This window comes from Macaca thibetana, chromosome 9 (assembly GCF_024542745.1).
Source record: "Macaca thibetana thibetana isolate TM-01 chromosome 9, ASM2454274v1, whole genome shotgun sequence".
Taxonomy (NCBI): domain Eukaryota; kingdom Metazoa; phylum Chordata; class Mammalia; order Primates; family Cercopithecidae; genus Macaca; species Macaca thibetana.
Window position 1 is genome coordinate 32,510,526 of NC_065586.1, and position 13,494 is coordinate 32,524,019.

Below are 13,494 nucleotides of genomic sequence, written 5' to 3' on the forward strand. Positions count from 1 at the left end.
ATCCCAATACCATGTTTCATGATGAAGTGAAATGTTCAATTAAAGTTAAAAATAAGACAAAATTCCTAGTGCTGCTAAAGTGTGGTTGTAAAATGTATAACCAGTGTAGTGAAAAAGAAAAACTGTTATTATAAATATTAGAAGAAATGATGCAACATGATTATTACTTATAGATTATTAGATTTTTACTTTTAAAGCTTAAAAGAATCAAATAAAAGAAAACTTAGTATCAATGTGATGTTCAGCAATGTGGCTAACACAAATTTGGCAAAGAAAAACAAAGGCATTTCTATATATCTCAGCAGTGAAAAGAGCACAAAAATAATAAAATAACTGATAAATAAATAGGAAATACATGGCCTCATATGATGGAAACAATGAACTTTAATGACTAAAGAAGTGTTGACTACATAGGGAGATATTTCATGCTCATCAGTGAAGGACTCTTAAAAATAATGGGTAAATAACTTACTTCCAATCAAAATACCAGTGGTTGTTTATTGCTTTTGGTGTTGATGAAATTTTATAAAAATGATTCTAAAACTTGGCAACAATAACATATTTCAATTTGAAAATAATTGATTAATAAAAGAGGACAGGGCACTGGCACTTGACCTAACTGCATAATAAAAACCTGCATTATAAAGTAATAAACATGAGGGAGGTTTCAAGATGGCTGAATAGGAACACCTTCAGTCTATAGCTCCCAGTGTGAGCGATACAGAAGGTGGGTGATTTCTGCATTTCCAACTGAGGTACCAGGTTCATCTCACTGGGGTTTGTTGGACAGTGGGTGCAGCCCACGGAGTGTGAGCTGAAGCAAGGCAGGGCATCACCTCACCCAGCAATCACAAGGGTTTGGGGAATTCCCTTTCCTAGCCAAGGGATGCCATGACAGATGGTACCTGGAAAATCAGGTCACTCCCACCCTAATACTGCACTTTTCCATCGGTCTTAGCAAACAGCACACCAAGAGATTATATCCCACACCTGGCTCGGAGGGTCCCATGCCCACGGAGCCTCACTCACTGCTAGCACAGCAGTCTGAGATTGAACTGCAAGGCGGCAGCAAGGCTAGGGGAGGGGCGTCCACCATTGCTGAGGCTTGAGTAGGTAAACAAAGTGACCAGGAAGCTCGAACTGAGTGGAGACCACCGCAGCTCAATAAGGCCTGCCTGCCTCTGTAGACTCCACCTCTTGGGGGAGGGCATAACTGAACAAAAGGAAGCAGAAACTTCTGCAGACTTAAACATCCCTAACAGCTTTGAAGAGAGTAGTGGTTCTCCCAGTACAGAGTTTGAGATCTGAGAATGGACAGACTGCCTCCTCAAGTGGGTCCCTGACCCTGAGTAGCCTGACTGGGAGACACCTCCTGGTAGGGGCCAACTGACACCTCTTATGACTGGGTGCCCCTCTGAGACAAAGCTTCCAGAGGACTGATCAGGCAGCAACATTTGCCATTCTGCAATATTGGCTGTTCTGCTGCCTCCACTGGTGACACCCAGGCAAACACTGTCTGGAGTGGACCTCCAGCTAACTCCAACAGACCTGCAGCTGAGGGTCCTTACTGTTAGACGGAAAACTAACAAACAGAAAGGACAACCACACCAAAACCCCATTTGCACGTCACCATCATCAAAGACCAAAGGTAGGTAAAACCACAAAGATGGGGAGAAATCAGAGCAGAAAAGCTGAAAATTCTAAAAATCAGACAGCTCTTCTCCTCCAAAGGAACACAGCTCCTTGCCAACAAGGAACAAAGCTGGATGGAGAATGACTGATGTGTTGAGAGAAGAAGGCTTCAGACAATCGGTAATAACAAACTTCTCCAAGCTAAAGAAGGATGTTCAAACCCATTGCAAAACAACTAAAAACCTTGAAAAAGAGTAGACGAATGGCTAACTAGAATAAATGGTGTAGAGAAGACCTTAAGTGACCGGATGGAGCAGAAAACCATGGCATGAGAACTACATGACACATGCACAAGCTTCAGTAGCCAATTCAATCAAGTGGAAGAAAGGGTATCAGTGATTGAAGATCAAATGAATGAAATGAAGCAAGAAGAGAAGGCTAGAGAAAAAAGAGTAAAAAGAAATGAACAAAGCCTCCAAGAACTGTGAGACTATGTGAAAAGACCAAATCTACATTTGATTGGTGTACCTGAAAGTGACAGGGAGAATGGAACGAAGTTGCAAAACACTCTTCAGGATATTATCCAGGAGAACTTCCCCAACCTAGCAAGGCAGGCCAACATTCAAATTCAGGAAATACAGAGAATGCCACAAAGATACACCTCAAGAAGAGCAACTCAAAGACACATAATTGTCAGATTCACCAAAGTTGAAATGAAGGAAAAAATGTTAAGAGCAGCCAGAGAGAAAGGTTGGGTTACCCACAAAGGGAAGCCCATCAGACTAACAGCAGATCTCTCAGCAGAAACTCTACAAGCCAGAAGAGAGTGGTGGCCAATATTCAACATACTTAAAGAAACAAATTTTCACCCAGAAGTTCACATCCAGCCAAACCAAGCTTTGTAAGTGAAGGAGAAATAAAATCCTTTACAGACAAGCAAATGCTGAAAGATTTTGTCACCACCAGGCCTGCTTTACAAGAGCTCCTGAAGGAAGCACTAAACATGGAAAGGAACAACCGGTACCAGCCACTGCAAAAACATGCCAAATTGTAAAGATCATCAATGCTAGGAAGAAACCACATCAACTAACAAGCAAAATAACCAGCTAACATCATAATGACAGGATCAAGTTCACACATAACAATATTAACCTTAAATGTAAATGGACTAAATGCTCCAATTAAAAGACACAGACTGGCAAATTGGATAAAGAGTCAAGAACCATCAGTGTGCTGTATTCAGGAGACCCATCTCACGTGCAGAGACACACATAGGCTCAAAATAAAGGGATGGAGGAAGATCTACCAAGCATATAGAAAACAAAAAAAGGCAGGGGTTGCAATCCTAGTCTCTGACAAAACAGACTTTAAACCCACAAAGATCAAAAGAGACAAAGAAGGCCATTACAGAAGGGTAAGGGATCAATGCAACAAGAAGAGCTAACTATCCTAAATATATATGCGCCCAATACAGGAGGACCCAGATTCATAAAGCAAGTCCTTAGAGAACTACATAGAGACTTAGAATGCCACACAGTAATAATGGGAGACTTTAACACTCCACTGTCAACATTAGACAGATCAAAGAGACAGAAAGTTAACAAGGATATCCAGGAATTGAACTCGGCTCTCCAGCAAGTGGACCTCTACAGAACTCTCCACTCCAAATCAACAGAATATACATTCTTCTCAGCACCACATTGTGCTTATTCCAAAATTGGCCACATAGTTGGAAGTAAAGCACTCCTAAGCAAATGTAAAAGAATAGAAATTATAACAAACTGTCTGTCAGACCACAGTGCAATCAAACTAGAATTCAGGATTAAGAAACTCACTCAAAACCGCTCAACTACATGGAAACTGAACAACATGCTCCGGAATGACTACTGGGTACATAACGAAATGAAGGCAGAGATAAAGATGTTCCTTGAATCCAATGAGAACAAAGACACAACATACCAGAATTTCTGGGACACATTTAAAACAGTGTGTAGAGGGAAATTTATAGCTCTAAATGCCCACAAGAGAGAGCAGGAAAGGTCTAAAATTGACACCCTAACATCACAATTAAAAGAACTATAGAAGCAAGAGCAAACACATTCAAAAGCTAGCAGAAGGCAAGAAATAACTAAGATCAGAGCAGAATTGAAGGAGCTAGAGACACAAAAAAACCCTTTGAAAAATCAATGACCCCAGGAGTTGGTTTTTTGAAAAGATCAATAAAATTGATAGACTGCTAGCAAGACTAATAATGAAGAAAAGAGAGAAGAATCAAATAGATGCAATAAAAAATGACAAAGAGGATATCACCACCAACCCCACAGAAATACAAACTACGATGAGAGAACACTATAAACACCTCTACGCAAATAAACTAGAAAATCTAGAAGAAATGGATAAATTCCTGGACACATACACCTTCCCATGACTAAACCAGGAAGAAGTCAAATCCCTGAATAGACCAATAACAGGCTCTGAAATTGAGGCTATACTTAATAGCCTACCAACCAAAAAAAGTGCAGGACCAGATGCATTCACAGCTGAATTCTACTAGAGATACAAGGAGGAGCTGGTACCATTCCTTCTGAAACTATGCTAATCAATAGAAAAAGAGGGAGTCCTCCCCAACTCATTTTATGAGGCCAGCATCATCCTCATACCAAAGCCTGGCAGAGATACAACAAAAAAAGAGAATTTCAGACCAATATCTCTGATGAACATCATTGCAAAAATCCTCAATAAAATACTGGCAAACCAAATCTAGCAGCACATCAAAAAACTTATCCACCATGATCAAGTTGGCTTTATCTCTGGGATGCAAGGCTGGTTCAACATACCCAAATCAATAAACATAATCCAGCATATAAACAGAACCAAAAACAAAAACCACATGATTATCTCAATAGATGCAGAAAAGGCCTTCAACAAAATTCAACAGCCCTTCATGCTAAAAGCTCTCAATAAACTAGGTATTGATGGGATGTACCTCAAAATAATTAGAGCTATTTATGACAAACCCACAGTCAATATCATACTGAATGGGCAAAAACTGGAAGCATTCCCTTTGAAAACTGGCACAAGACAGGGATGCCCTCTCTCACCACTCCTATTCAACATAGTGTCGGAAGTTCTGGCCAGGGCAATCAGGCAGGAGAAAGAAATAAAGGGTATTCAGTTAGGAAAAGAGGAAGTCAAATTGTCCCTGTTTCCAGATGACATGACTGTATATTTAGAAAACCCCATTGTCTCAGCCCAAAATCACCTTAAGCAGATAAGCAACTTCAGCAAAATCTCAGGGTACAAAATCAATGTGGAAAAATCACAAGCATTCCTATACACCAATAACAGACAAACAGGGAGCCAAATCATGAGTGAACTCCCATTCACAGTTGCTTCAAAGAGAATAAAATACCTAGGAATCCAACTTACAAGGGATGTGAAGGACCTCTTCAAGGAGAACTACAAACCACTGCTCAAAGAAATAAAAGAGGACACAAACAAATGGAAGAACATTCCATGCTCGTGGATAGGAAGAATCAATGTCATGAAAATGGCCATACTGCCCAAGATAAATTATAGATTCAATGCCATCCCCATCAAGCTAGCAACGATTTTCTTCACAGAAGTGGAAAAAACTACTTTAAAGTTCAAATGCAACGAAAAAAGAGCCTGCATTGCCAAGACAATCCTAAGCCAAAAGAACAAAGCTGGAGGCATCACTCTACCTGACTTCAAACTATACTACAAGGCTACAGTAACAAAAACAGCATGGTACTGGAACCAAAACAGATATATAGACCAATGGAACAGAACAGAGCCCTCAGAAATAATACCACAACCATCTGATCTTTGACAAACCTGAGAGAAACAAGAAATGGGGAAAGGATTCCCTATTTAATAAATGGTGCTGGGAAAACTGGCTAGCCATATGTAGAAAGCTGAAACTGGATCCCTTCCTTATACCTTACACACAAAAAAAAATTGAAGATGGATTAAAGACTTAAATGTTAGACCTAAAACCATAAAAACCCTAGAAGAAAACCTAGGCAATACCATTCAGGACATAGGCATGGCCAAGGACTTCACAACTGAAACACCAAAAGCAATGGCAAGAAAAGCCAAAATTAACAAATGGGATCTAATTAAACTAAAGAGCTTCTGCACAGTAGAAGAAACTACCATCAGAGTGAACAGGCAACCAACAGAATGGGAGAAACTTTTTACAATCTACCCATCTGACAAATGGCTAGTATTCAGAATCTACAAAGAACTTAAACAAATTTACAAGAAAAAATCATACAACTCCATCAAAAACTGGGCAAAGGATATGAACAGACACTTCTCAAAAGAAGTCATTTATGTAGCCAAGAGACACATGAAAAAATGCTCATCATCACTGGCCATCAGAGAAATGCAAATCAAAACCACAATGAGATACCATCTCACACCAGTTAGAATGGTGATCATTAAAAAGTCGGGAAACAACAGGTGCTGGAGAGGATGTGGAGAAATAGGAACACTTTTACAGTGTTGGTGGGACTGTAAACTAGTCCAACCATTGTGGAAGACAGTGTGGCAATTCCTCAAGGATCTAGAGCTAGAAATACCATTTGACCCAGCCATCCCATTACTGGCTATATACTCAAAGGATTATAAATCATGCTTCTATAACGACACTGCACACATGTATTTATTGAGGCACTATTCACAGTAGCAAAGACTTAGAACCAACCCAAATGTCTATCAATGATAGTGTGGATTAAGAAAATGTGGCACATATACACCATGGAACACTATGCAGCCATAAAAAGGATGAGTTCATGTCCTTTCTAGGGACATGGATGAAGCTGGAAACCATCGTTCTGAGCAAACTATCACAATGACAGAAAAGCAAACACTGCATGTTCTCACTCATAGGTGGGAACTGAACAATGAGAACACTTGGACACAGGGTGGGGAACATCACACACCGGGGCCTATCATGGGATACCATTAGGAGATATTCCTAATATAAATGACCAGTTAATGGTGCAGCACACCAACATGGCAGATGTATACATATGTAACAAACCTGCACATTGTGCCCATGTACCCCAGAACTTAAAGTAAAATAAAAAATAAAAATAAAATTAAATAAAATTAAATAAAATAATAAACATATAGATGAGTGGAGCAGGCTAGAAACTCCAGAAAAATAAGCATTAGAATTAGTGGTATAAAAAACGTTTATTTAATGAATCATATTAAGACAAATCAGAAAAGAAACTAAAGTGATAACTTTATCTTTTACTATTCAAAAAACTGATTTTCTAGGTTATAAATAAGTACTATGAAAAATCAAACAGTGAAAGAAAACGTAAATTAGTCTCATTCTTAGGAATGTTACCCTAGGTATGACTTCATAGATACGAACATAAAGGAAAGATCATTAAAAATTGGCTAAATAATAATTTAAAATTTCTGTGCACAGAAACACCAAAATCAAAATTAAAAAGCAAACATCAAAATTTTGTGACAGTCAAAAGGTTATAACTTTTATGTAAAAATATTTTAACATTTATTTTAGATTATTTCTTTAATAAAAAATATATTAAAAGAAATTTTTAAAATAAATTTCTCCAACAGAAAAATGGACAGCAGATATTTTATCCCTATTGTTAATCAAATACATTTATATCAATAATAAAAAATTCAGTTAAAATCATTTATAAAATAAATACTGTAAGTATATAGTATCAGTTGGGAGGGGTACAGAGAAACAGATCTCAGTGTTACAGGAAGATGTAGATAATGTTTAGACATTTGGAGACATCTTTATGAAAATATGTACCAATTATATTAGAAAATAAAAATATATCTATGAGTTTCATTGACATTGAATATGTACAATCTCTCTGACCCAGATATATATACTTTTTTCTCTTTTAATTTAATTTTTTATTATAAAAAATTCATAAAACAAATCAATACAGGCAAATCTATTTTTAGTTTTAATCAACATTGTATGAGTATGTTTGGTCATACAAGTAAACTTAGCAGAAAATCAAAATTTCTACTTTATTGCATTTCTGCATTATATTACCAACTTTACCAGAAATGGGTAATTGCTAAAGAAAACAATAATGAGTTACATTTTTGTTTCGTTCATAATTTTAATAGTAATGGCTTTTGGTGTTTCACTAGAAACCAAAATCTTAGCTTTTGGGTGGAGACTGAAATGTATTCTATCTTAAGGGAGTAAATGTCTAGGAGTAAATCTATAATTCTGCTTTTTCAAAGAGTTTTATCAGGATAGATGTGAAATTTGTCAAATTAACTTCAGATATTAATAGAGATAATTTTTCTCTTCTTATTTGACATAATGATGTATTAATATGTTCCTAAACTTTAGAAATTATAGTCTTCTTGAGATTAGGCTGTAGTAGGTAAGGTTCAATAGTTATTTCTGTATTTAATTTACTAAAAATTTTTTTTCTTTTAATCTTGGTAGATCAAGGTACGGATAAACTGCCAGATAGGAGTTTTACACCTGAAAGTGTAGAATCAGCTGCAGGACACATGGATCAAATTCAGACAAGTGAAGTTGACCAATACCAAAAATTGAGAAGTATGTATTATGTTGATAAATATGTTTTAAAATAATAGACATAGAGCACTTGATTATTTAAAAATATGTTATAAATGTGACTCAGCTCTATTTATGGCTTTATAGTTGAATTTTCCTTTAGGATGAATATTTTAAAACAATTTACCAAAAATTAGAGTTTCACAGAGTTAATGAATGCTGTAAAGCTATTAACACCACTCTTCTCATATTTTTTAATATTCTAATTCTTATACTGTATTTCTTAAATTTATTTGGTGAAGGAATCTGCCTTTTTCTTTTTCTTATACTAGTATTTCATGGAGTACCAGTTTGGGAAACACTTTTCTAGGAATTTTATAGAGCTATTAGAGATTACTTAAGTAATTGTGAATGGAATGTTAGAAATATGGACAGTGAAGGCCATTCTGATGAGGTCTTAGAAATGAGGAACGTGCTATCAGACACTGTAGGATATGCCATCCTTGTTATAAAGTGGGAAAGATCTTGACTGAATTGTGTTTGCATCCTAGTGTTTTATGAGAGGAAAAATATAGGAGTGATAAAACAGGATATTTGGTGGAAGAAATCTCTAAGCCAAGTCTTTAGGGTGCAGCATGACTTCTATTGACTATGTTTAATAAAATGCATTAAAAGATAAATTAAAGACAGAATTTATAATCAGAAGAGAAACAGCATGTGAAGATTTGGAAAATTTTCAGACTGGTCAAATTGAGAGAGCTCCTTTGGGAGAGAACACCAAGAGTGTGGCCAAGTGATTGTTTGATGAAGAGATTAGTATGGAGAGAAGCAAGACAGATGGTATTCAACAAGACATTGGGAGAATAACTCTGAATGCATTTACGAAATCATTGGGACTTCCCCTTCCATCAAGGCCCATAGTGTCAAGGCCTGAAGCCCAGAACTATTTCAAAGGTGGGGCCTCATGTGCCCTTGGGATCTTGGAGCTTGCTGTCCAGTGCCACCTCAAGTCTTTGTTCCCCACTTTCAGACACAGTGCTTCTTAGCCACCCCAGCTGTGGCTCATGAGGGCATAGGTGTGGCTCACATCACACCTCTAGAATGTACAAGACATAAACCTGTATGGTGCTATCCATGTAGTACTAACTCTGCAGAGAGTGCAAGACCTGTAGGGGCATGGCTACCTCTACCTAGATTTCAAAAGATGCCTTAAAGAAGCTTAGGACCCAGATAGAAAACTACCACAGGGGTGGAACCAACACAGAGTGCCCCCAGTATGATAATGCCTAGTGGAGCTGTTGGTACAGAGCCACTGCTGTGATACCCCACTAGGGCAATGCCTAGTAGAGCTGTTGGGGCAGTACTTCTTCCACAACCTCGTAACTGCAGAGCCACCAGCATGCAATACTAGACTGGGGGAGTTGCAGGCACTCAGGCTCAACCCATGAGTGTTACTGTATGGGCAGAGCCCATCAAAGCCATGGAGGCAGGGCTGCCCAGAGCCTTAGGGGCCCAACGTCCATGCCAGTGTGTCCAGAAGGCAGGACTTTAAGGCAAATAATATTATTATGGAGCCTTAAGACTTTATGTTTGCCCCATTAGGTTTTGGATTTAGTCAAGATCCATTATCCTTTATTTTTTCCTATTTCTTCCTTTTGTAATAAAAATGTCTATCCTATGTCTATCCCACCATTGTATTTTAGAAACATATAACTTGTTTGATGTCACACATTCACAGATGGAGAGAAATTTGCCTTTGGAAGAATCATATCTTGATTCTCACCCATGTCTGATTTAGATGATATTTAGATGAGACTCTGGACTTCAGACTTTTTGAGTTGATGCTAGAACTAGTTAAGACTATTGGGACTATTGAGATGCAATGAACATACTTTATGTGTGAGATGTACATGAATTCTGGAGGACTAGGGGTGGAATGCTATGATCTGAATGTATGTTTTTCCCTAAAATTCATATATTGGAACCTAAGACCCAATGCGATGGTATTAAGAGGTGGGGCCTTTGGGACATGATTAAGTCACAAGGACTCTACCCTTATGAATGGGATTAGTACCCTCCTAAAAGAGGTAGAAGGGAAGTCCTAGTCCCTTTTGTCTTGCAACCATGTAAGGACACAGCTCTCATCTTTGTCACTCTTCCATATGTGTATGTAAGGACACAGATAATGCAGCATCTATGAGGAACAGGCCCTCACCTGACCTTGAAACTGCTGTTCCTTGACCTTGTACTTCTCAGTTCTAAAATACTGTGGTTAAATGATTTGACCAATATCATCACATGGTTTATAGGTAGAGTAGCCAATATTTGAATGTGAGATTTCTCTTTTCTAGGTTATTGTTTGTCTTGCTTTAGCTTTTAAACTTTGAAGTCCTTATTTATTAACATCATTCCATACTGTTTTTAGTGACTTTAATTCTTCATTCATATCATCTTCAATTCTCCAGGACTGTTTTATTTCCATCACACTTGCCTTACTCAGATTTTTCCAGGAACACATTTGAAAAAAGCAAAAAACCCAGACCCTCTCAATTATAGAAATTAGATCCATTCACAAAACATTTAGGTCAATCTCAGCTGGATGTGCAATGCTGGCTGGGTATCCTCCTACATACACTCATACCTGCCCCTGCACTAGGTGTTGGAATCCACAGACTCCTAGGATTCAACATGTTCCAAACCAAACTTACCTTTACTCTGGACCTGATTGTTTTGATATGTTTCCTTTTATTATTGTAGCAAGGTTGAACATTATGAAAAAGCACAAAGAAGAAAATAACAGTCACTAATATGCCTACAAACCAGACTCAGAATTGGCCTTTGTTAACTGTCATATTGGCTTCTAGGCTTTTGTCTGTCTGTCTGTCTATCTATCTATCTATCTATCTATCTATCTATCTATCTATCTATCAATCATCAATTTTTGTGAGTATGTGGATACTATATAACTCACAATCCTTTATCTTAACATTATAATGTTACACATAAAGCTAAAGACCCCTCCCCTCATGTTATTTGATTACCATCATTCTCAGTTATCTTTTTTACTTTCAGAGCTAAGCAAAATCTTATTTTTATGTACATCCTTTATTTCATAGAAATATATGGTACGTTTTTGTGTAGTTTTAAGTATATAACAGATTTACTATTTAGTAATACTAATAGTTCTTAATACTAATAGTATTTTAGTATTAGTATGACTTAGTATCTAATAGTTTTATTAGTAATATAATTATTAGTAGTATTAATAGTATAATAAATGTTATTATACTATTTCAACTTAAATAGTATATAATAAATGTTGTTATTGGTAGAATTGGATTTCCCTGCCAGATAAATTATACAATGTTTCCTGCAAACCTTTTGATTTGTATCTATTTATATATTTGTTTGTTTGTTTTTGAGTGTTTTATTTTTCAAGTTTTGTTTCCTTCCTTTCTTCTCTACCAAACTGAAACTTTACATTCCATTATTTGTTTGTCCTCAATTTTTTGTCTTAACAAATGTATTTAGTCTTATACATAATTTTTGCTATGTCTAAAGCTAATCAGTATCTTTAGCTCCATTACAAATAAAAGAACCTTAGAAATATTTTACTTCCATTTATACTCTTAAATTGCTTTCTCACTCCAAACTAATCAAAAAAACAAAACTGTTAAAGTGTTAATAAGTTTGAATATGTGTGTTCAGCCATCATTATTTGCTTTTTTCATGCTTTCTGTATCAGTTAATAGCATGTTTAGTCATGGGTGAAAATCATCTTTCTCTTTTTTTCTTGCATTTTCATGACTACTAGTCAGGCAGAACATCTTTTATTCCTTACCTCTTTTCATTTCCTTTTCTGTTATGTTGTACCCTTTGCCCATTTTTTATTAGGTTGTCTGCTTTTTTAAAACATTCTAGGTGCTTTTATATATTAACAAAATAAGTCAGATAGCACATACTTTTAAAATCATTTTATAGTTCTATCTTTTATATGTTGGCACATATTTTTTCAATTTATTGTGGTCTTGTATGTTTCTACTTTATTTACAATTCTATGTTTCTGTTCTTACTTAGGAATGTCCCTTTAACTTCAAGGTTATATGGATATTTTTCTATGTTTTCTTTTAGCATTTGCTTATTTTTACATGCAGTTTTTAATCCATCCAGCACATGTATTTCATAAGGTATGTGATTGTTATAAATACTTTTGCTTTCTTTCATAGGGCTAGGAAATCCTATTTCCAATATCTAACTCTTAATATTGACAGAGAAACAGATTCAAACATGCTCACAACTTATCTAATGCTAATTAACTCATAAAACTGAAATATGATATGTAAAGGCCCAACATTATATAAATGATCAAAAATATAATTGTCTACAAAAACATAGGGTCAAAAAACCAAGAAAGCTTAATGAAAGACATACAGTAAGTATATCGAATAATTTAAATTCACATTTTATATAAGCATTCTTAAATTATATAAAAACGCATAATGCAATTATCATGTTTAACTAGTATCATGTTACTGATTATGAGACATGTCCTTTTTAGGTAACATAAGGAAGCAGAAATGTTAACAATCAAATTGTGAAACAGTGCTTTATTTTTCATTTATTGTAATGTACTTCAATTTTGGAGAAGCTAAATGTAAAAATACATGCGTTATTAAAAGTATAGTAATAATGTTTTTAAGACATGAACACCCAAAACAAGATGGCTCAGAAAGGTTCAAAATAAAGATTATCACCCCACCCTGCACACACAACACAAATTGAAATTGAAAGTAAATAGAAGATAGAAGTATTCCTTCACCTTAATTCTGACTTCCTCAACATCTATTTTCAGCTAAACTATGAGAGAAAGACCCCAAATTGTGTGCTAGTCACGGTGATAATCAGTATATTTAACAACACTGGTATGACAATATATTAATAATATAACATATGAATTCAGAAATGGAAGTAATTGTATTTTATTCTCTAAAAGTAACGATTATGGTACTCCCAATCATTGTCAGTTTCAGGCTATAATAAATTCACTAGACAAAACAGACTTTAAACTAATATTACATTTATTTGGCTTCTTAACATAATAAAGAAGAGGGAATACAGAAAGCACAGTGTCTCTCTCACTGGGGCACCCAGCAGCTACCACGTACCTTGTTTCTTTTGCTCTCTTCACCTATATTGACCATGTGCATCTACTAATAAAGGAATAAAAGGGTCTATGGTACTTGATACAGAAAAGCCACATTTCCCATAAACATCTTGCCTGCCTTTAAACTGTCTCT

The 13,494-nt window shown here is 36.0% G+C and overlaps 1 protein-coding gene across 22 annotated transcripts in view; it reads left to right on the forward strand.

The window, feature by feature from the left end:
* Positions 1–13,494, forward strand: part of CCDC7 (coiled-coil domain containing 7) — a 440,951-nt gene that overhangs the window by 317,191 nt on the left and 110,266 nt on the right. For 20 of the 22 annotated variants that reach the window (XM_050804671.1, XM_050804673.1, XM_050804674.1 and 17 more), the window contains one exon: positions 8,123–8,239. The exons of the other annotated variants lie outside the window; for them this stretch is intronic. In XM_050804671.1, coding sequence (XP_050660628.1) covers positions 8,123–8,239 — 117 coding nt within the window. The remainder of the gene's footprint in view (positions 1–8,122; positions 8,240–13,494) is intronic. 22 annotated transcript variants of the gene reach the window in all.